The sequence below is a fragment of the Setaria viridis genome, chromosome 3 (assembly GCF_005286985.2).
Source record: "Setaria viridis chromosome 3, Setaria_viridis_v4.0, whole genome shotgun sequence".
Classification (NCBI taxonomy): domain Eukaryota; kingdom Viridiplantae; phylum Streptophyta; class Magnoliopsida; order Poales; family Poaceae; genus Setaria; species Setaria viridis.
Window position 1 is genome coordinate 38,104,684 of NC_048265.2, and position 24,449 is coordinate 38,129,132.

General features: G+C 42.4%; 1 protein-coding gene across 1 annotated transcript; it reads right to left on the reverse strand.

Annotated features, from left to right (window-relative positions):
- Positions 1 to 20,598: 20,598 nt before the first annotated feature.
- LOC117850540 (2-oxoglutarate-dependent dioxygenase 11) lies at positions 20,599 to 24,243 on the reverse strand. Its single transcript, XM_034732390.2, has 4 exons — positions 23,658 to 24,243; positions 23,023 to 23,270; positions 22,531 to 22,852; positions 20,599 to 21,084 (listed from the first exon to the last, which is right to left on the reverse strand). Exons 1-4 carry the CDS (start codon positions 23,919 to 23,921, stop codon positions 20,833 to 20,835), a joined length of 1,086 nt encoding a protein of 361 aa, XP_034588281.1. The 5' UTR covers positions 23,922 to 24,243; the 3' UTR covers positions 20,599 to 20,832.
- Between the last annotated feature and the right edge of the window lie 206 nt (positions 24,244 to 24,449).

Genomic DNA, 24,449 nt, shown 5'->3' on the forward strand with positions numbered 1-24,449 from the left:
TATAAGAATCCAACAAAGGTGACCCTAGACTTTCTGTAAATTTAAAGAAATTATCTAAAACTTTGTTGCTCACACCAAAATCTGATTCAAAAAAAACAAGGTGAAAACACACCAATGAGCAGATCTGTACAAACAAGGACAGAAAATTGACATGCCACTTCACAGATGCATATCTGGAGTTATATCTTTCACAACAAGGTGGTTCTAGATTTTTTTGAACGCTTAACAAACCATACACAACTTTGTTATAAGCACCACGAGCTAATTCCAGAGTTAACTAGGTCAAACATCACAAAGAAGATATCTCTATCCAGATTAGGACAGATTCTGTTATTCCATTTCACAAGCTCATAACTGGAGATTTAGACCACCAAAAGGGGTGATCTTTAACAATTTGGAAGGCTCATGAAAAACCCTACACTTCTTATATTATCTCGAAGACATGATTCAAAGCTAGCTAAGTCAAACAACACAATCATGCAGACCTATACCGAGAGCATGCAAAACCTGACAGTGAACTTGTAAAATCTATAGCTCCTAAACCATCAGGCTTATGGTAATGAAAATTTAACACAAGATATATTATGAAGTTACCTAAAACGTTTGTATTCACTATATTTACAGAAAACATCATTTGCATCACGAAAACATTGCCACAATAGAACTGCTCTAACAGCCATTTCAGCACACATACAACAAGGTTCTTCATTTAGTTCTTTAACAAGGTAACATATGCATAAGTTGAACACATAGCTCACAAATACTATGAACATATTTAATTAGCATTAGCTTTAGCTAACATGTAACACCCTAAACACCATAAGCAAGAATTAAAGCAAAGGCGAAGAACTTATATAAGCAACATAACTCATTAGTTGTTATATTAACATGATAGCATACATATAAGTTATATTCAAAGCTTAACCACTACTTATCTTAACTTAGCATCATACGTACCCCTTAAAAATAACTATTAAAAGCATCACATGACTTGAGTATATGCATTTACTAGCAAACTTTCATTATCCAATTATATCGTAAACATATATATTAATTATAGGTGATGTGGCAAACATCTCATTTGGAGCTGAGATTTTTATGGATGATAGATGTTATCAAAATATGGCTGTTGTACAAATCTCACATGCTCAAGTTTTATATGAAAAAGACAAATTGCTAATGCAAGAAAACATGTAAAAGCAAGATAATTCTAAAGATCATTATTTTCTATAAACACATAGCCATATTATATGTTATTATGGAACCACATTTCCCATTTTTACACCTACATAAAAGTTATAACTTATTTAAAACCTTTTATGAAGCAATAAACAAGTTAAATCAATAACTCCGTCATACATGCAGCAATCAATATGTAATTTTACCATAGTACAAGAGCATCATTTATAGCCTACCATAAGAATTTCACAGAAATTGGAGCACCACAGCTTTAGATATGAAAATGACATGCAAAACAAGCTAAAAATTGCCTATTAAATCAAAACATGATAAAAACAGCACACCACTAGAATGTTTAATATATTTTTAGCTAGAGAGTGTCATTGCAAGATTAACACAACTGGAATAATAATCTTTGGACTTCTATAACTCAAAATATGCATCCAAACAACTTAAAAGGATTTCTAAAAGTACTTTGCAAGGATAAATAAAAACATCAGAAAATTTATACTAACACATATCATATTATGAGTCTACTGCATAATTCTTCTCACAAGGATTCTAAAAAGTCCTCATTTGCTATTTTACGATTTTTCTACAATTTACTATGAATTTCCAAATTTGCAGCCTTTTTAGATCCACGAAATAAAGAAGACCGAGGCAAACTTCCAATCTAGCCCCCAGGTTTACGGGTTAACTGCGCAAAAGTCGCTGAAACTTCCCCATAAACCCTTACACTTCCTTTTTCTTCTCCAATGAAGCCCCCCACACAAAAACAGCACACAACACAGGCACGCACGCACGGGACAGGTACGGCCGGCTAGGAACTTGGGTCAGCGGTGGGGGAGGGAGAGGGGGCAGCTTGGGAAGGGAGAGGGGCGGCGCACGGGGCCAAGAGGCTCACCAGAAGGGGCCAACAATGAGGAGGGCGGTGCACAGGGAGTTCCGGGAGCGGTCATAACGGGCGGCAGAGGAGCTCCCGTGGAGGGCGTCGTCCGGTAAGGGAGGACGGCTGGAAAGTAGCAAAATGGAAGCATGACGTCGAGAGGATGCTCTAGCTGCGAGGAATCGAGCTGGAACTCAACCATGGCGACGGATTTGGGCAGCAAAGTTTGAGGAAAACTTCGAGCTCGTACTGGCAATGGAGGAAGGGGAGGGTTGAGGGCTTTATATAGGAGGGGAGCGGAGAGGATAAGCACGGGCGAGGTGATAAGGTTGCCACAGCGTTGTTGCTTGCCCATTGGCGGTGATGGTGAGCTGCTGTGCATGGCGGCCTGGTGGTGCACATGCCTGTTCGGTGGAGCTCGAGCCAATGGAGGGCAAAGAGGAGGCGTGGGAGACAAGGGAGGTCACGTGGGAGATGCCCGAGTGGCCTATGGGCGGACGAGGCCTTGCTAGCACGCCCAAGATGGCCAATCCGGCGAACTTTGGGCTCTATGCCAATGGGGGGGCGCACAGATGGGAGGAGAGAGGTAGAAGAAGACTGCCAAATGGGCCCGCGGTATTTTCAGCTTTTAAAATTTGCTCCTATAAATGACCTAGCTATCGGTGTCCACAAATTCTCCAAAAATATTCGTTGGAAAGATCAAATCACCAAGAATCCAATGCAACAGGATCAACTCTAAAGCTTTTATGGTTTGCACGCAATCGTCAAAACAAAACAGCTAAAATTGAACATTAAATGAATTTTTAACCCAAGAAAACATCTCTGAAAAATTTGGTAAAAATATTGTATAATCACTAAATGGTATATAGTGTTTGAATAAAATATTTGGGGGCACAGTTGTATGGAAGAAATTGGGGTTCCTTCACAAATTTGATTTTTCAACACTAAATAACAAAATTCTGGGTACTTAACAATGCATGGTCGAAATATTCATTGATGCACAAATGATGCTCATGACAGCCAACTATGCACAAAAAGATGTTCATGGGGCTTAAATATGCATGATGATGCTCGTGATGCGTGTCATGACGAAGATGTCGGGTTTAACGCGTATTTTTACACCAAGTTCGAACTACGCGGTTTAATTTCCAAAAGTGAAAGTTTGGGGATAAGGCATGTCCTATGACTTTTATAAAGGTCGACAAGGAAAGCTCAATGAAGTTGGAGATAGGATAGTAGGATCTTTGGTGGAACGTCGGTCAAAGCTATTTTGGAATCGGATTTGAAATTTGACCGATCATCTACTCGATTTTGGAACATCCTCTGCTCAAAATCAGAAGAAGTGCTGTGAGTGGAAGGTGTTCAACTTGAAAAGGGCTACCACTAGTATATTGGTCAAGATTTAAGTTCTTATATAAAATTTATTTTTATTTGCTTCACAAGTGATTCTCAACAGGATGGAGTTTTAACACTTGGTTCAAAATCTGAGGTATTTTTGGACCTTAACTCTTAGAAATTTGGAGTTAGCTTTGATTTGCTTCTTAATCACCCTATTCATTATTTGATTTAGGTTCTTAATTACTCGGGCTGTCACAATATGGCACATGGTGCGTGTGGGCTCTGGATGGGACACACGGCATGATATATGGTGCCTCACTGGACATACGGTCGTGCGTTATGAGGGAACGTTCCTGGACATTTTCCCCCAAGTGTGGGTGAGTTGGACTGATGAAGATGTCAGGTTCTTTGAGGGAGGGGTGTACGTGACACCCAACCCATATTTGGATGGCCCAGTAGTGGCCCATGAGCGCAGGTGTGCATGTTTAGTACCACCTTGCTAGTTGAGCAAGGGTGGAGCCAACTTATAAATCTTTGTCCACCAATCATAGCATGTTTGGATTAACCCTTTTACACAAAGCGAGGACGATAGAAAGCAGGCGTGCTATGTGTACGCGTGCCTGCCCTTGGAAGGGCTGGGCGGTGCGGCTTTGGAGAACGGGGTGTTACAATACATCAACCATATTTCAAGCTTGGTGGATTCCTACATTTTCTTATTTACTAATGTTTCTATAATTTCTCAATATGAGTTTTGTTACTATGATTGTAACATACTTAGTTGGTACTTCCAGGTACTTTTTTAATTAACTTTTTTCAGCCATTATTCTATGGAAGATAATTAAAAATCAAATTAGATTAGATATAGCTCCACTATTTCTAGTGTTAGGTTCTACCTAATTGGTACTTCTTACTTTTCTCTAGGTACCTCTAGGTGCTTTCTATATTTCCAACGTTCGATTCCTCCCATTTTCTCGAATCATTGTAAAAGTCCTCACATTACCTAGCAGTATAAGTATAATAAAATGTAGTTAGATAATAAATTGTTACTGTTAAAGATTACTGGGCTTTCCCATTATTTATTATTAATAGAGGGATTTGCAACATGATACCGTACGATTATTTACTGGGCTAGATCTTTAAGGTTAATGGGGCAACTCTTAGTATAAGTATAGATGTATTACATAGTAATTAACACAAATTATCATTGTTATTATGAAGGTTAACATGGTCTAAGAAAAAAACAATTGGTCTTTAACACAATTTTTCGTCCCAATATAAAGAAAAGAATTAACTTGGTATTAATGTAGGGGCATTGCGCTTGTTAGTATGACCATTATTTTGAAATGATGTTATTATATAGTTCACCTACCGTACAGGTTCACCTAAACGGTCAGCCACTCTAGACACTCAGCCTCTCAAATTTCGTTACACAACTTCTTCCTTGCCGTAAACTTCCGGATGACCTTGAGATCGTGTGGCAAGCACCGGTAGAAAACTAGCCTTTAGTCCCGATTGGTAGAGAGCAAATCTTCTAAAAATCCATCAGGGATAAACCAATCGAGATAAAAGAGGGGGTCTTTAGTCCCGGGTATTTCAACCGGGAGTAAAGCCGCGTGGGATAGGGCCCTTTACTCTCGGTTGGGTTTTCCAACCGGGACTAAAGTCCTGCTTGAAATTTCAGGCGTGCGCCATGCAGGCGCCTGTATGGCACCTGTAATTCCATGCATCACGTATATACCCCTTTAGTTAACCTTTAGTAGTTGAGACTTTTTTTATAATAAAATCAAACTAGTATTTAAACAAATCAAAGTAGTATTTATATAATTACTATACATACAATTCTTAGTATATATATACAATTCTTAGCATACTATACAAATCTTAGCATATTATACAAATCAAACTATCTACGATCTTCTCGTCGAGGTGTTGCTCAGAGCATCTAAATTTCGTCCATCGTAATAAAATTCTCCTTTTGGATTTACCACCTCGTTCACCAGGAATCCACTGAGACTTTCACATATTGCCGCTATTCTTTCGTTCTTCAAGAGTCCATGTTGAATATTTAACATCTATAATTTGGAAACATGTGAATTTTACATGAATAATTAAATATAAGGAGGTAGAAACTAATTAACTATTTATAGTTTTATTTTACGTACTTTATAGTTGTGCGGCGGTGTTTTTTCCTTGGGTCCCACAAAACTGTGCATATGCTCATAGACGTAGTAGCCACATAGATTATTTCTGGGTTCCTATGTTAAGCACTTTAGTGAGGAGAAAATGTGTTATGAAATATTCGTATTATAGAATGTACAAAATGTGCAGACTTCATACGTACCAGGAAGTCTGTGTTCCATATAAGTTTTTCTTTGAATGGACGTTTGTGTGTCCTGATGAATTGTCTCCATGCACTGCAGATTAAAATAATGAATGATATAGTGTTAGGTGAAAATTTAGAAAACAAAATTTTGCATAGAGATAAAGGTCCAGAATTAGCCTAGCATGTCTTGGTACTCCACCGGATTTTTTCTCAACGAATCGAAGATAGTGACATGGCTTCTTTCAGGCTCAATTATAATGAGGATCCAGTGGAAGCTGCGTACGTAAATGTTCATATATATTAGAGCTAACTAACATTAATCAGGTAAGGAAAAAAAATGAAAGTAGACGGTATACACATATTTACTTAAGTTGTATGGAAGTAGCATGAAATCCTTAAATTTTTGGTTGTCTAGGAAATTGTATACTTCCATTAAAGTTTTGTCCGGCGCATCCTGTATCTATTTTTGGTTAATGACAGATGGATCCATGAAGCCAACATGGAGGTACGCTTCTCGTCAGCACGTCTAAATTAGCATCGTACAGAAAATGCAAGACAAAGTACGGTGACGCACGTAAAAAAAATAATGATATGAGCTAAAATTTACATGTAGATAAACGGACACTTACAGAACCTAGGCACTGATCAGAGAGATGTCCAGGGCAACATGATGGTACACTTCGTATATATCCTTGAATTCTAGCCACAGGACTTTCTTACCTTCACCGTAAAAATCTATCGATTTTACCTTAAAGCCGAACATCTCTCTCGAGTCGGCGGACACATTCATGTACCATTGATGGAATTCGTACATCTTTGTTGATAGCTTCCGTTCCAACTTAGGCCTTACCAGAGACTTGCCTAGCACAAAGGTCCATCTCAGTTCAACTGGTGATGTAATTGGCAGCTCAACTTGCCCTAGACATTCATCAAGTCCCATACCTGTTTCTTCCATGAATTACAATACTTGTGCTTGTTGATCCAAGGTCAGGGACAGCACCACTGGAAGATGACTTTCCTTTCCTTTTTCGCCTCTAATTAGCCTTGACTAATGCCCGTTCGTAGTTCGATAGTAGTGGTATCCTCTTCTTGACTCCTTCTTGCATCCTGATAAAAAAATTAATTCTCTTCGATCTACTAGCGGTGGCTCCATCTCCCTTGCCTTTTTTTTTCTTCAGCCTGTTTCTTGAACCACTCCTTGGCCTCTGCTCGGATTTTGGCCTAGTGTTTCGCATGAGTCATTGCCTCCCAGTGTTCCTCGTGAGTCACTTTAGGCTCCTTTGTTTTCTTCTTTCTCTATCTTGGCTTGGGAGGCGGTGGTCGTGACTTCTTAAGTGGTGCTATAGGTTCCTTGCTCTGGGCTGCTCTTAGTCCTGGCGACGGTGATCGGGGAGCGGTGTTGTTGTCGTTGTCATCGCTCCCACCACCAGGAGGTAGTGGAGATGGAGACCTTGATCGAGCAGGAAGTGATGGTCTTGGAGCAGGTTGTGCTGGAGATGACGGTCTTGAGCTTTGAGGAGATGGTCGCTGTTGGAGATCTGCGGGGAGCGATCTTGAGCTATGAGGAGATGCCTCTATGCCGGGGATGATGATGTAGTGTTTGCGCCATAGAATGATCCCATGAAGCGCATCTCCTAGTGTCCTTTCCCTGTCGTCTCCCGGGAGGTCGGGCTCTAGGCCTTCATATTGGCTATTAGCGAGCTGCTCTAGACCAACGCTGGCGTAGCCAGGTGGAATCTCCATGCCATGGTTTGTCTGCCCTGGCAAGATTGGTAAGGCACTCCCATACGCCATCTATATATATAGCAGAAATAAAGAAGTTATTAAACTCCGATCCCGAGGCATGGATCGATTGACAAGATTGCATAAATATTATGTATAAGTTTACCTTGATGGTGAGGTTGCTGACCGGTGTATGCAGCTCACATGAGGTGTGTTGTGTGATGGTATCCACAGTGAACCGTTGCTCATCCACTAGTAATCTTGGTGTCTGCGGATCGGGGATCCCTGTAGAAGCACAGCTGCTCCCAAGGGGTTGAGAAGGGCTGGTGAAGTTTGGATCCAGCAGTGTTCCAGATTGGGCCAACTCCGCAACTGCATGGGCCACTCGATGATTGATTTCCTCCTGCATTCGTACTAATTGTGAATGCACTTTAGATTCCAGCATGCACCGCCAGCACTCCTCGAGTTGTTCCTTTCTTCGCTTGTGGCTTCTCTATGAGGCGCTGTCGCCTCGGACAGCAAACTTCCACGGAACGACCCCGAACCCTCGGCAACATCCTAGGTGCTTGGGATTCCTGAGGGCCAATGTGAGCTCATCATTCTCTCGGTCCACCTTCAACCTCCCAGCCTTAGCATCTGCACTATTCTTGATAAGCCTTTCGACCTTCTGACGTATTGTCTCATTGAAGATCAGCGTCCCATCCTCTTGGATCACGAAGCCTCCATGAGCGTAATACCAATTTTTTGGTCGATCAGGCCATTCAATAGTTGCTAGTACGATACTCCAATCGATCAGGTCTTGTTCCATCTTATTCAATCTGGGAATTGCTTTGCCATAACCACCTCACCCTAGACGATGATGGTACTCCTGACCAGAATTTGTAGTGTTGGTCTGAACCTTTTTCACACTGTCTTCACTCCTCTTGTATTCGATAAATGCCTCCCAGTGGTCCCTCAACTTTGGCCACACATCGAAATCCGGAGTTCGGCCATTCTTAATGTAGTTGGCATCCAACATCTTTTTGAATGTTTGGAATTGTGTGGCCATCTTCTTCAGATTCCACACTTTCACATCCTTTTCAATATATCCTTTGGGAAATGTGAAATGTCTCTTGACATCTTCCCACAGCATATTCTTTTTTGTATCCGGGAGCGTGTATGGATTAGTTCTTTTGCCCTTCCATTCCTTGATGCTGATGGGCACGTTGTCCCTTACGATTGCCCCGATCTAACTCACATACTTCTTTGCCACTTTTTCGGGAGCAACCGGCCTGCCCTCTTCTGTGACTTCCGTGATGACAAGCCTCCTATCCATCACCCTTGTACGACCTAGGGGCTTCTTACAATTCGTCAATTTAGAGGGCTAACAGTTCAAGATTCGTTAATTAGTACATAGTAATAACGAATAAGACATTATAGATGGGGTAAAATAATGGAAATGATATATACCTCACCGTAACCTTCCGCCACAGTAAGGTTTTGCTGGGGCTTGGGCTCTTCATTGCCATTGCCGGAACCTTACGCCACGGCGAGGTTTTGCTGAGGCTCGGGCTCTTCATTGCCATGACCGGACATGTTGAGGAACATGTCCGCCTGGTTACCCTCTTCATCGGTGTACGTTATGGGAAGGTTGGAGTCACTAGCATCACCAGCAATAATCTGCTCCATTAGATACCTTGTGGTCTCGTTGTCTGCCATCTCAACTACTTTAAACACACATGAAATCGTAGTTACATGTACGTTAAGGTATATACGTGAAATCATAGAACAACCATAGAAAAAAACAAAATGATTGAAATGTACACAAGAGACCATACAAGAAATGAAACTTACATGAAAACTTACAAGAAATACACAAGAATGTCTTGAATGAAACTTAATTACATGAAATGTCTTTAATGTGTTACATGAAATCATAGTTACATGTACGTTAAGATATATACATGAAATCATAGAACAACATGAAACCATACATGAAAGTCTTGAATAAATCCCACCAAATTTGAAGTGTTTCTACAAATTTCTACTAATACCTACTAAATTCTACCAAATTTGAAGTGTTTACACAAATTTCTACTAATTTCTAAGAATTTCTACCAAATTTGAAATGTTTATACAAATTTCTACTAATTTATTGGAATTTCTAGAAAATTTCTACTAATTCCTACTAATGTTAAGAATTTCTACCAAATTTCTTCTAATTTATAAGAATTTCTACTAAATTTTGACAAATTTCTAGTAATTTGTAAGAATTTCTACCAAATTTCTACTAATTTCTACTAATTTTCGAAGCATTTGTACTAAATCATAGTAATTTCTAAAGGTTATACAAAATGTATACAAAATTATACTAAGCATCTCAACTAAATTATACTAATTTCCTACTAATCATAGTAATTTCCTATTGAATTTCAACTAATAATAGTAATTTGCTATTGATTTTTTACTAATCTACTGATTTTTTGCAAATTTCTATTGATTTTCTACCTAAAAAATAAGCCGTACGTGTGGGAGCTAGGGTCGGTGGGGGCGACGGGGGGAGGGGGCCATACGGCGGCCGGGGCAGCAGAGTGGTAATGCGCAGGACGAGGAGGTCGGGACGATGGACACCGGCGGCAGCGGGGACGGAGCGAGGTGGCGGCGATGAGGGCAGAAGCGGGCGGTGACGACGGGGACGGAGGCGGTGATGAGGGCGGAGGCCAGCGGCGATGACGGAGATAGAGGCGGCGACAAGGATGGAGGCGGCGACAGAGGCGGCGGTGACGAGTGGGCGCGACGGAGGAGGTGGCGGGCTGGGGCGACAAAGGAGGCAGCGGTCCGGGCGTGGGCGAGGCGACCGGGGCGGCGAACGACGGCTCTAGGTGCGATGGGCGACGAGGAGAACGGCGGCGGGCAAGGGAGGTGGACGAGCAGCGATGGAGCAGGCAGACGGGCGTGGATCTTGGCGGCGGTGAAAAATTTGCCGAAGTGTTGAAGGGTGGGGGGGTACCAAATTTATCCCCCCCCTATCCCGGCTCGTAATTAAACCCGGGACTAAAGGGGTATTTTGTCCCGGGTGCGAATAGCAACTAGGACAAAAGGCACCCCCCTATCTCGGTTGCAAACAGGAACCGGGATAAAAGGGTACGAAAACTACCATTTTATCCCGGTTCTTGTTTGCAACCAGGGTAAAAGGGGGGCCTTTTGTCCCGGGTGCCCAACCGGGACAAAAGGGCCTTTTCCCTTTTTTCGTCTCCCACGTGTTTTTTGGAAATGAATTTTATTTATGTTTTCACTGGATTTCAGGATTGAAAAAATAAAAACTTTACATATTTCGAAAATGCAAAAATATATTAAATTCGAAAGTATATTTACAATAAGTTTGAATGGTTCATTAATTGTATACCAGTTCTTTTAGCTTCTGAAATAATTATTTTACTGCATCGCTATTATCAAGAAATTATTCGATTAAATAATTTCAACACGCGAAAAATTCAATTTATGTATGTGGTTAACATTGTTCATATCGATCTAATAAATCTTCACCTCAACTAATTTAAACACAAATAAAATCATACATACATTAAATTAAAAATTGTATCAAGTAGTACATGAAATCATAGAACTTTACAATGTAACTTTACATAAAGGTGAAGAAAATTTAGGACATTACAATGTAACGTTAAAAAATTTCTTCTTCACGAAAGTTCCTTGATCATGAACGCGCCGTAAGTACGAAGCCTCTTCTTTGGATAGCAAAATGCTTAGGTCAACTTCAATAGCGAATGGAGGCATACCATCAAACTGATCATAATCATCTGATTGGTCTATTTTATCCTCGGCTCCCATGATTTTTCTTTTACCTGGAAAAACTATGTGTCACTTTGGCTCCCATTGCTCTTCTTTATTTCTCTTAGGTTTGCTAGACATGTCCTTCACATAGAAAACCTGATGCACATCATTGGCAAGTACGAATGGTTCATCACTATATCCAGTCTTGCTCAAGTCCACTATTGTCATTTTGTACTGATCTTTGGTTACACCAGTTAGCTTCACCCATTTGCAACTAAACAGAGGGATGTACAGCAGTCCGTATTCAAGTTCCCATATCTCCTCTATGAAACCATAATACGACTCCTTGCTACTGTTTCTATCTATTTCTATCTATGGCATCTATGCAGACACCACTATTCTAGTTCGTGCTCTTATGGTCCTAAGCCCTCGTGTAAAATGTATAACTATTTATCTCGTAGCCTTGGAATTTCACGATTGTGCTAGTAGGTCCCTTGGCTAACCAAGCGAGCTGTGGGTGAATCTCAGAGTTACCAATAAGTTGTTGGCACAACTAGGAGAGAAAAGTTTCTATGTGATGATGTGTAAGCTAGACAACGAATTTTGTCAGGTTTTTGGAAACTAGCATCTGCCTGTGCTGCTCGATATATGGAGCCACAAAGGATGACTGTTGCAGAATAGTGTAGTGTGCCTTGTCGAACAAATCAGTATCATTGCTCAAACTTGATTTCCTTCCAAGAGTGCCCATTCCCTGCAGCCTCCCCTCGTGTCGTGAAGTTGGAACCCCAATCGAGTCAATTGAGATAATAAAATCAACACAAAACTCGATCACCTCCTCTGTTCCATATCCCTTGGCGATGGTTCCTTCTGGATGGGCACGATTAAGAACATAGTTTTTTAGACTGACATGAACCTCTCGAAAGGCCACATATTGTGCAGATATACTGGTCCGAGAATATCAATCTGTTTTACTAGGTGAACTAGGAGGTGCATCATCATATTGAAGAAGGATGATGGAAATACCAACTCAAAGCTGATAAGACATTGCACCACACTGTTATGTAGCTTTGCTAGTTTCGATGGATCGATTGCCTTTTGCAAAATCGCATTGACAAACACGCATAGCTTTACGAGCGACAATCAGACATTCTCTGGTAGAACACCCCTCAGTGCAACTGGAAGCAACTGGGTCATCAACATGTAGCAGTCATGAGCCTTCAGATTTGTGAACTTCTTTTCTTTTCTTCGAAATGTTGTCATCGTCCTCCTCTTCGCCATCTTCCATTACAACCCCTCTTTCGCCGTGCTTGGTCCAAACCAAATAGTTAGTCATGAAACCGTATTTAAAGAAGTGGCTATGAATAGTCCCTCAGAAAGCCTGTGAATAGTTCTTCTTGTTACTGCATTGGAAGCATGGACAACATATGATCCCATTCTCTGCTTTGTTCGCGTTGGCCACTTCAAGAAAATAATGCAAGTCATCAATAAACACCTTGCTCCATCTGTCCATATTATACATCCATTGCCGGTCCATCTGGATCGTATTACACATGAAAATGGATTACACATGAAAATGTATTACTCATTTTTTCCTTTTTTATTTCTTTTGTACACAATTAATTTTAATGTGATTTTTAGCATGCCGATCTCTAATATCTTGCCAACATTATAAATATTAGGTTATATGGTAGTTTTTTTTACCAATTCAAATATATTATTTCTTCATCCTTCAATGGTTACAAATATTAGGTTCTCTTGTTGCGAATAAGTGTGTCATTTCCATTTCGCATCAAAATTCATCTTTACGTGCCTATTGATGGTTATTTGATACGCTTTACGACTTACCTACATGCTATTCACGATTGAAAGCATGTCAAACTTTGTAGTGCAAATGATGCTAAAAGTTTAGATATAGATAGAAATACACATATTTAAATTTTGGATCCAAACAACATGATACACTACGGCAAACCATCCACTGAGTATTATCTAGGAGGACTTTAAGCATCCTTGGGTGGCGAAGACGAAAGTTCCGCTAACCCAGACTCATCCTGTGGTTTATTTGTGCCTCTTGCAACGGTAGTACTAAGTGGACATGAAACACCCGAGACTGGCGGTGGAGGATAATGACCAGCAAAAAGAGGTTCCTGACCCGTCGCAATAGCATTTTTATGACATTTTTGCAAATAATGAAGCATTGCTTTCTCCCACGTGCTTATTTTCTTCGGCTTATCATGAGGGCCAACTATGGTTTTCCTCTTGCTACGAGATGAATGACGATCGCCCCCATCATCGCCACTACCTCCAGCAGCAGAAGCCATCTCTATGTACAAAAATTCATACCTTAGCACTACAGAACTTGTTGAACCTGAAGACCGTGATCATCTCGGAGAGCATTTCTCCACCGGGCAGCACCGTACTTCGCAATGGAAGAGCTCTGATTCTACGAGGAAGGGGACACGGTATTCCACGATGTCCGTTGCCGCTCTTCCTCGTAAAATCAGAGCTGCTCCTTAACGTCCGTTGCCGCTCGGCGGAGAACATTCTCACCGAGATGAACACGGTATGCAAGTTCAACAAGTACGGATTTGAAAAACCATATTGAATTTGACAAGATAAACTTTCTAGACAAGGGTAGCATCATTCTTAAACCGCTGCAAGGATACATACTATATATGACACATATGACATACTAATTTTTCCCTCATAATTAATATTGAAATCCTCTCCACTCTACCTCAAATTTACTTTCCAAGCTCCCCCACATTCTAGCTCAAAATCCTCTCCATTTTCTACTTCACATTCTCGCAAATAAACTATCCATCTCCATTCTACACATTAAGTTATTTTAACTAATACAAATCGTATATAACAAGCAAACTATCCATCACATTCTAGCTCAAAAACATGTATAGCTTCATTCTCCCTCTTTCTAAGAAACAAACTCATTTTTCTCCCTCTCTAAAGCATAAAACAAAGCATAACAAGAGGATGAAGTAGCTAACCTTCACAACACTTTGGATGAGTGAAATCCCCACAGAAATGAGGGAAAAATTTGGGCAGCACCTCCCCTAGGCTTGCTTCAGTGCCATGGAGAGTAGGTGAAGCTCTCTGTCTTTGTGGAGTGGACTGGCTCGGGCTGGAGGAGGAAGAAAGGCCTCTGTCTTGGGATTTAATGGGGGATGAGTTTTTATCCCGGTTTAAACTTCCAACCATAAAAAGAAACACCTTATGTCCCAATTGAAGTTTACTCCCGGTTGGAAACACCAACTGGGACAAAAGCACAACCTTTTTATCCCTGTTGGAATTACCAACCAGGACTAAACTTTTTGTCCCGGTTGGTAATTCCAACCGGGAAAAAGGGTGGCGCTTTTGTCCCGGTTGGAGGTTCCAACCAGGACAAAAGGGGTGCGCCGTCGACGCCTGGAACCTAACCGTTACAACCGGGACAAAAGGGGGGTCTTTAGTCCCTGTTGCAAATACCAACCAAGAGTAAAGCTCCGCCCTATTCCAGCCTACCGTGGCACGCCCTCTTTTCTCCCAGGCCAACTTTAAACCAGGATAAAAGGGGGCGCATGGAAGGTGAGTTCTCTACTAGTGAATCAAGGTCACATAATGGAGCATTAGCATTACTGCATTAGACCAAATGTTCTTGATGCAGCTCATTCACAGGCATGCTTATGTGATGCTTTATCCCTAGACATCCTCTTAAAAATTAGTAAAAATGAATATAATTTACGACGGAGGTCGGACCAATAATCGTTCCTCTAGCTGATTTATAAATGCTGGATTTCTAATGGCAAGCATGGAAGAGAGGCATGTAAGAATTTGAGGTAACGTGGTTGCCTATCTTGACCTACCACGGATGCGTGTTTATATAGGAGGCAATAGCTAAGAGATATACATGACGCTGTCATCATATGTGATTCGGATGCTTTACAAAGCCTATCTCTAAGTAGCCGAACGATCCAAAGATGACAACCAGAGTTTGAACCAATTACAATTGAATAAGACCTATCTAGATATTCTAACAAGGCACAGGTAGATAGATGCTGGCCGTGGCCTACTACTCTACTCTTTAATATAGCAACCACCAAAGTGCACCACTTGTTTAAATAAGAGCGAGTTACTAGCAAGCTGCTCAGAATGCACGTGTGGCCGCTCTTGCTTGCGGCAGAACTACTACATAGTCAAGGGCCGGTGCCCACGTGTCGGTATAGCACAAGCTATGGAAGAAAACTTCTTCTGCGGCACGCAGACGCATCACAGCAGTGCTTCTTCCTGGTACTACCACTTGACCCATCTCAGACACAGAGCACCATAGATGTAGAACCTCAGCTATGGTGCGCGTGCTGCTGGTACGCAAATGCATGGATATTGAGACAAGACCAGTTTTCCAGTAGTGTTCCTAACACCACTCATTCCCCATGGAGATACCATGTCTATGACGGTCCACCACGGCAGAACCTGTCGTGCCAGTTGATAATTTAATTTCAAAATCTGAGAAGCATCCAGGGGTTGATTTTGGAAGTGCTCCTTTCCACCAGATCTTTCGTAGTTGAAATTTCATTGATTTAAAGTTGTTTAGATGACCAAATAATAGACCAACATAACGAATAAAAGACATGATTGTTACATTGAAGCATGGATACAGAACATGTGCATATTTCCTGCGGAAATGCATTTCTTGTCATTTGCAACCTATGACCGTGTTGGTAGCTTGATGTTTGTCTTTAAGTCTAATTCCATTTTTTTCATCTGGCTATCCATGCTGTCTTGTTATATAACTCAGCATGGATGCTCACGTCTCTGTGAGCTGCACAGCTAGCACTGGTACCCGTGACTATCCATGTGCTTTCTATACTGTCCGCTCAAAAACTGGCAGGGATAAGAGTCAATGGCCAACACAGATGAGTTGTCTGTACAGGATCATGTTCTTTGCCGTTTCTTAGGTAGAAGGCATTACAAACCATAAGTCTGAATCTGCAATGCGATCTCTTTAGCATGTGGATGGTTATCATTGCCTTTCACTACGCCAGAGACAGTTTGTCTTTGGCCTAGTGTTTTATCACAAGAAAGCAGAAACATGTATTACTTTGTTATACCCCCTCTGCAGGGACGAAGCCAGAGATTTTCTATCAAGGGGCAAAGAACAAAACCTAAATGGAAAGAGAGCTAAGTAGTATTTTTAACCATGTTTGCATCCAAAAAAAAATTAACAATGGAGTCAATCAAACATCAGGGTGGGCCATGGCTCCCCCTGGCCGTCCCTGCCGATCCATCACAAACGAGATATATATGAGTTTGAGTTTGTCCTAAAGCAAATTTGTCTAATTTGAGTACTATATAGCAAGCAAGGTAGGTGTGCATGTTTGAGAATAAATTTCTGATGCATCGCTATTCATATTTGAGCAAACGAGATATCAGTACAACTGGTTCTTCCCTCTGCTCTTGTAGTGTTTGCGGCTGCTCTACAATTACATAAGAAGTTGACATAAGTAGAAGACCTAAATTTCAAAATTGCCTACGGCAGAAGCTCGTGCTTCATTTTTATCCGAGAGCAGTTATGACCGACTACTAAGATCCTCGCGACAATGGTAGGGTGGTACACTCTGCTCTCAAGCGACCTCTACTCTAATCAAAAGACTAAAGGCCCATACAAAGGATGAAAAAGGCGAGGACTAGAATGAGAAAGGAAGGAGTTTGGCAAGATGACTTCGGTTCGCACATAAACGTTCTTCGAATGGTGTCAGCAGGTGCGCGGAGCTGGAGCCAGCATGTTCGCCGCTAAGCCGAGTGTTCGCCCACTTCAGAGTCTTCCTAGAGAGTCGATCCGTGTCCGACCAGCAAGAAAATGGCTGCGCATTATTGTACTAACGCGCGACGAAGCAAGAAAATGTATGAGCGCATGGCCTTCGCGCTCATCCCTTACTTCAACACTAATGATTTTAGCCCTCTGTTTGTTGGTCGCCAAAGATGAGAGCTTCGCCTTTTGAAGTGCCAGTAGCGTAGGGCGACCGGGCCAGCCAAGCCCCTCTGAATTAGTTGACAACTTTGATGACTCGACGGTGAATATTAAGGAAAGGAGAGTGTAGGGGAAGAGGGGTTTTAAAAACCGTCAGCTCCATCATCCAATTTGCTCCTACAATCCAAGCATGGTTCAGTAGTCAAAACAAATTCATCACTTTCGTGTACCCATCGGACGGCAGCCCTTTTGGGGGTTCCTTAGGGACCGATTCGCTCTGCGTAGATGGACTGAACGCAGAAAACCTTCCACCGGTAGGCGATTGTGTTTTCCACAGGATTTCTCGTTACTCATGTTAGCATTCTCACTTATGATATCTTCAGGTCTTGTCACCAAAAACCTTCCCCAATTGACATAATGCCCCGCTACTGACACTTGAAAAAGCACCTTTCAAGGTCTCGTCGCTTTGGTGAATCACTTGAGCCCTGAGATATTTTTGTTGCTATGGAGCTAGACCAGTGAGCTATTACGCTTTCTTCAAAGGATGGCTACTTCCAAGCCCACCTCCTGGTCGTCATCGCTCGATCACTTCCTTTTCCAATGAGTGATCTGGGCTGTTTTCCTCTCGACTTGGATCTTAGCACCCAATCAGTCTGTCGGTACTAATGCTTATGGCCTGTATTTAGAGTTTCCCTAGGTTGCTAAAGAGAAATGGGGGCCACCCTTGTCCATAGAGTGCTCTACCTCGGGCCATCGACATCATACGGTCTACTGAAATAGATTATGCGGAAAACCAGCTATATATGATCTTGGTTGGCCTTTCACCCCTAGCCACAAGTCATCCCCGTATTTTGCCACATATGTGGGTTCATTCATCCAAGGCCTGTTAGAGCTCTTTTCAATCTTCTCATGTCTGGATTGATCGGTTTCAGGTTATATAGGAAGAACGTAAATCTTCCACTTCTGGAAAGCGCCTACACCTAATAGCTTAAGCCACTGTTCCCATTTCCTTGTTCCCATTTCCTCGTTGACCCATCATGCGAAAGGTATGCCGTTAGGGTGAGTGCACCCGTGCTCCGCTCCTTCGACTGATTGTTCACATCGGATCTCAGGTTCTCTATTGCACTTCCCGATTGGGGTTCTTTTCACCTTTCCCTCGTGGTACTCGTACGCTATCGGTCATTTAGGAATACTTAGGCTTAGAGGGTGGACTCCCTTTCTCGCGTAAAAGTGATCATCATTCGAACATGCCGCGTTTTACTGGGAAGGATCAACCATGGGAACAAATGAACAGGGCTATCACCTTCTTCGGCCGGATCTTCCAATCATTTTAGACAACAAGTTCACTTTGTGCCCCACCCCGTCATCAGTCCTGTGTTGCCTAAAGGATGGTATAGCCATGGCAGCTTGACAATTCTGAGGAAAAACACGCCCCTGATGTATCTCCGAGCAATGCATTTTTTTCTGTTTCAACCGATAAGTTGGAATTTGATGAAGAAAAATAAACACTACAACTGAAGCCTGAAGCCTGAAGGGGACAGCAAGAAAGTACTCCCTCTATCCTAAATTATAGGTTGTTTTGACTTTTCTAAATTCCTAACTGTTGTTATGTATAGACATAGCGTGTATCTAAGTGCATAGTAAAATCTACAAATCTAAAATGCTAAAACAATCTACAATTTGGGATTGAGGGAGTAGAGAATCGACCCAATGCTGCCAGATCCTATAGGTCCACTCGCTCTAGTGAATCCTGCTTTGATGGGTTAATCAGACAAATGGAGGATGAATGAGCTTATTAACCACCATTAATCTTCCTGATGCCGTTCATTGAAAAGCATTATCTGGTGCTTGTGCTTCGGCTTAGATATAAACAAGTCTGGTGTTGGTGGTCAGATCGTGCCATGTATTGTTAAAGTCACGGATCAGATCATGCCACTAAATGAATGGTTACAGTCACGGACTCTACATCATATATGCTTCGTGCCATGAGGAAAAGGGCACACAGCACCAATGATAGCAGGAGCTGAACGTGTCGAAGCTCAGCTGACGTTGATAGTAGTATAGTACACAAAGTTGGCATGCCCTTCTATCTGCATTCTTTATTTTCTTATAAGAACAGCCTGACTATTACTTGAAGCACGACTTAAAACTTGGACTGCAACATGTATGGTGGTCTGAGCACCATAAGCATTGTGAAGGTTTACTTGTAGCAGTTTCTGTCAGCGATTCAGTCATGAAGCCTTCACTTGCATGTACTTGTATGCTTGATTATCATGGTAGGCCAGTGCCAGTTAGTGAGCCGAATCACTGCACGCACATGCACATGTATGTAGTCCATCAACTATAATAACCACCGCATGCTCGAGGACTGTTAACTTATTGTCAGCCAAATAAGCGGTTTTGGGAAAGCAGGACTTGGGGAAAAAGAAACCAAGATCATTTGGAGATGTGACCGGAAGGGGGACTTGCCCAGAGGAGGACACCAACCGAAGGCCTCATAGGGTTCACACTTACTCCCACCATTTCAAATTGTATATTATTTTCACTTTTTTAGATATGCAAAGCCGTAGGACATCTTTCCACTACAAAGATCCAACTTCCCTAGCCGTGGGGGGCTTCGTTTGTATAGTATTTGAACAGATTAACTGCACCCATGGGATGTCCATCTTTGCATTAAACTTGGGAATATCTTTGAGCAAAAGAGCATCATTCTGTAATCTCAGATTGATAATCCACAGGCCTCCTTTGTCTTTGGGTTTTAGGACCATTGGCCAAGCCGCAAGGTTACCACCCTTGTTACTGGGGGAGTTCCCTCTCAAATGCATTGTTTTCTTGCTCTGTCAATGTTGTTTATGACACCTAGAGGAAGCTTGAGAGTGCACATGACATAAGTAGCTGAGGATGACAACACCGACTTTACCATTTCCAGTCTGCCAGAATACGATAGTAGTGATGAGCACGCCGATAGTTTTCTGTCTATCGTGTTCATTATTGGAGAAAAATCTTCAATCCTCGGCTTGGTTGTTCCCATAGGGAAACCGAGGTAGGTGAAGGATATGGACCCAATTTGACATCCAAAGGTGTTTGCAAGGGATATCATTTTCGCCTCTGACACATTAAACTTAGTGATGCACTAAAATAAGAAATGCCACTAATCATGATTTACGATGCTCAATTAGTGACGAATGGTGTTCATTACACGAGTATCATAAATCACAGTTTAAGATGAAAAACGCGTTTACGATGTACTTCGATTCGTCACTAATCGGCCCATCCTTGTAGTGAATGTCCAAAACCAAAAAAAATATTTTCAAAAATATTTTTTTAAAATAGAGACATCTTAGGCCTATGCGACAGCACACAGCTAACCTCCGTAATTCGTACCACTACAAAACAAAGATTACTGTTATGAGTAACGTTGTTCACTGGCCTATGCTTACACAACTGAGAGAGTAGAAGACTAGAAGTGTCAACTAACACTTGTCTACATTACTTCCAACATCACTTAAAAAAGGAAAGAAAGTACACACATATCAGCGTATTCTTGATCTGTTTGCTACACAGGCACGCTTCACTTATTCAGTGAACGGAAAACCGAAGGCTGACACTGGCCCAATTTTTATATCATTTTTGTGCACCCGAAATAAATCAATAGTTCACATTAGAAACTTTCGCATGATCCAAGGCTTTCTTCCCATCGAGTTTGTTTGACATATAATGCTTCATATAATCTTCCACACTGACTGTCTTGTACAACACCTCTTCAGTTGTAGAGCCCAAAACCGGTGAAACTACATCATCAAACTTTGGATTGATGAATGCTGATACAGATAATCGTTCCATATGAGCATCAATAGTGACCCTATGCTCAATACTCTTGTACTTTCCATTTGTCATGATCTGCAGTAAAATGAGAAAATATCAATAGCACAAGGGTATACTATATAGAGAACTATGCATGGGTTGAATTATAGATATCCATGCAGCTCACGCCCTGTTAGCCCAGCACGGAGCCTTTTTTTTGGCCCGAACGTAGCCTGATCTAGCATGAAGTTCTTCGGACCCGTGCTGGCCCAGCCCAGTACAGCGTGCCAAGCGTGGGCCACCACCCCGGCACGACAAGCGGCCTGACCTGGCACGATTTTTAGAGGCCGGCTCGTAGTCGGCCCGTTATCTTTCTTCCTGATGGCCCAACAGGCCAACACCAGGTCACCCATCCCGGCCTGCTAACCATTGCCTTCTCTCGTTCCTCCTCCTGATCTCCCCCATCGCCGCCTCCCTCTTGCTCACTCGCCTGTTGCATACTCAATCTCCTCCCGTCCACCAAACCACCCCCTGCTATAGCCACTCCCTGCCATCCTCCTCTCTGGGCTACGCCTCCCTCGAATCCTCTCCCTCCGGCGGCCGGCACACACCTCTCATGTGCACCTCCAATCCCCTTCCTCTCCGGTGACTGCGGGTAGCGGCGGCTGCGGCAGCACAGGGGGTCGGCGGCGCTGAGGGGCCCGACAGCAGCAGCGACAAGGGGGCCGGCTGCGGGAAGTGGCAACGGTGGCGCGGGGGGCTGGCGGCACCAAGGGGCCCTGCAGGAGTGGCTGCAGGAAGCAGCAGCGGTGGCACGAGGGGCCGACGGCGGTGAGGAGCCAGCAGCAGCGGAAGCGAGGGGCCCAGCGGCGGCGGCGGCGAGGGGCCGGCTGCGCGCAGGAGGAGCCGGTGGCTCCAGCCTGCAATGGCGCACAGGCAGCAGGCCGTGAGGGTCGGCCGTGCCTTGCGGTGCCCCGAAGCCGGCCGTGCTTTTCAGGCTGGGCCGACATGAAAAAGGCCTTGCGGGCCCGTGCTTGGGCTGTCAGTGTGGCCCGTGGGCTAGCCCTGCATGGCAAGAAAATTAATGGGCCTTGTTGGGCCCGTGCCGGACCGGGCCAGGTGGCCCGAATGGACAACTATAGGTTGAATCTGCATCATGAACCGAATCTAAGTGGCCTATATCAGAAACATTTCTCTAGTCACTGTGTTGTTCATTGGCAGATGACTACTAATTTGGATTTACAATAACCTCAATATTAATTTCAAAAGGTTTTTCCCGGTGCCACATTAACCTGCCGCCATTTTAAATTGTTTAAAAGTATGTTCAAACATGCGTAGAGACCATGTCAATCTACTTTGAAGTACAAACAAGATTAGACCGGATAAAAGCTTATATATAAAAAATATTACGAGTTACTTTTTTCTTTGTAGAAATCAAGCACAATGAATCTTGTTAGATCATATTTATGATTATTGAACCATGTTTAGAAATGCATGATAATGTGTGTTAATCGTAAGTTGTTTCTCTTGGCATATTCGTACCTCAAGGAGGTCCCCCACATTCACCAAAAACGCTTTAGGGTGTGGTTTCACTGGGATCCATGCACCGTGCCTTCTTATTTGAAGTCCATTGACTGAATTAACTTCTTTAAGGATGGTAAAAAAAGATCCATCTGAGTGCGGAGAGAATCCCAAAACCTTTTCCGGCATTGACATGCATGGAGGGTAGTAATTCATCCTCAGAACTTGCACCGCATATTTGTCATCCATCAGTTCAGGCTTAATATTTAGCATTTTTGCAATGATGCTTGCAATAGAATGAGCAATTTTCTTCAATTCAGCAGAGTAATCTTCAACAGATTTCCTGACATAATATATACCACTTATGTTATTGTGTAGTACTTATTTCCACATATACCGAGTTCAGAAATAATCAGTCAATGTCGATTTGGCTTTCTCCTAAGCTAAATACCCCATGCTTATAAGATCAAATAACTAAACATCCTAATCACTATGCGTGCTTTTTATGCTGACCTGAAAGTAAGAGGTTGAGCAGGCCAAAGTTTCGTATCACGGGCCTCAGGAGGCTGTGTAAGAATGCCAAGCATGTCTGCCCAGTCAAGCTTTTGATCTTCAGAAAAAACATATGCTTGACCGTAACCCTGAAGATCACCTGGGCGTTGTGCGTAAGCATTCTTCACTTCAAGCGGCAGATTAAAAAACTCCTGAATATCACGCTTTATGTTCACGATGACCTCTTCTGGCACTCCATGATTTAGAACCTGTAAATTGCGACAAATAGTTGAACATTCTTGATTAAGTAAAGTAAAGCTCCGATCCGTCAGGAAGACAGGATAAGTAATTTCATAGCAATTGATTGCTGTTTTCTCAGTTTTTGACAACTATATCATGACGATGATAAATATAATATAAAACAAAACCATGTATTCATGATCTTGAAAAAAAATAGCTAAGGAACCAGTAAGAAGGTAGCACAATAACTAGTTTATTAATTAGGAGAATTAAAAAATACAAACAATATCAGAGCAAGTAGAATTTATTTCTGTTTTCTGGATCTATATGCTGGATAGATGATCATTTTGCCACCAGCTATCTAATGAAAACAACGGTGCCCCATTGACAATGATTTTGATTCTTCAGTAACATACCTGAAAGAAACCCCACTCCTCACAAGCAAACCTTAGCTTTGCAGCCTCCTCTTCCCAAGACTCTGGGTTCAGCAGTCTTCCAAGGTCAACCACTGGAAGCTCGTCGGAGTGCTCTTCAAGGACTGCATCCTGGTCGATGCCTGGCCTGATGTACCGGTCGAGTGTCTCAGCCGTTAGCTCATCAGCGCTGGAAGCCGCAAGAGCCTGCACGTTCCTGACGGGTATCGTTGGGGCTATCTGAAGTACTCTCCTCTCGCTGGCCATAACAAGTTGTATTGACTCAAGAACTCAAGGACTCGAGAAGATTGTTGCTTGCTTGTTCGGGTTGTCAGGATTGGCACCACTAACTGTATACGAGGCACTATATAAGTATTCCGCAGTTATAGGTATATCAGTATCACGTAGACAACAAGAATACAAGATGGAGGATTCCTAGATTAAGTGTTCCAAAGGTGCTCAGATCTATGTGTCTGGACTGATCGATGCTGGAAAAGGAGTGGCCGGCGGCTAACACGATGGATTAAACAAGTATACAATCATTTAAGGCCTTGTGGTCACACACAAACCCACTTAGAGTAGATTAGAACTCGATCAGTCAGGGAGGGAATTGCCTTGGGGAGGCAGGAATAGTAGTAGAGATTTGGAACTAGTTTATGGTTTCAACACACACAGCTAAAGTTTTGCGCATATAAAAGAAAGAAACATGCAATTAGTCCATTCTGTAAAATTTCAACGCCGGACATACCGAACTTATCAGGCCCACGAGGTTGGTTAGGGTTCATCCTCAGCAAG

What these genes read in the sequence shown, in the direction of transcription:
- LOC117850540 (XM_034732390.2), bottom strand. Translation starts at nt 23,921, where the DNA reads ATGGCCAGCGAGAGGAGAGTACTTCAGATAGCCCCAACGATACCCGTC. An exon ending in GCTCAACCTCTTACTTTCAG is followed by an intron (nt 22,853 to 23,022) that starts GTCAGCATAAAA and finishes ATATTATGTCAG; the next exon opens with GAAATCTGTTGAAGATTACT. An exon ending in ATGTGGGGGACCTCCTTGAG is followed by an intron (nt 21,085 to 22,530) that starts GTACGAATATGC and finishes ATTTTACTGCAG; the next exon opens with ATCATGACAAATGGAAAGTA.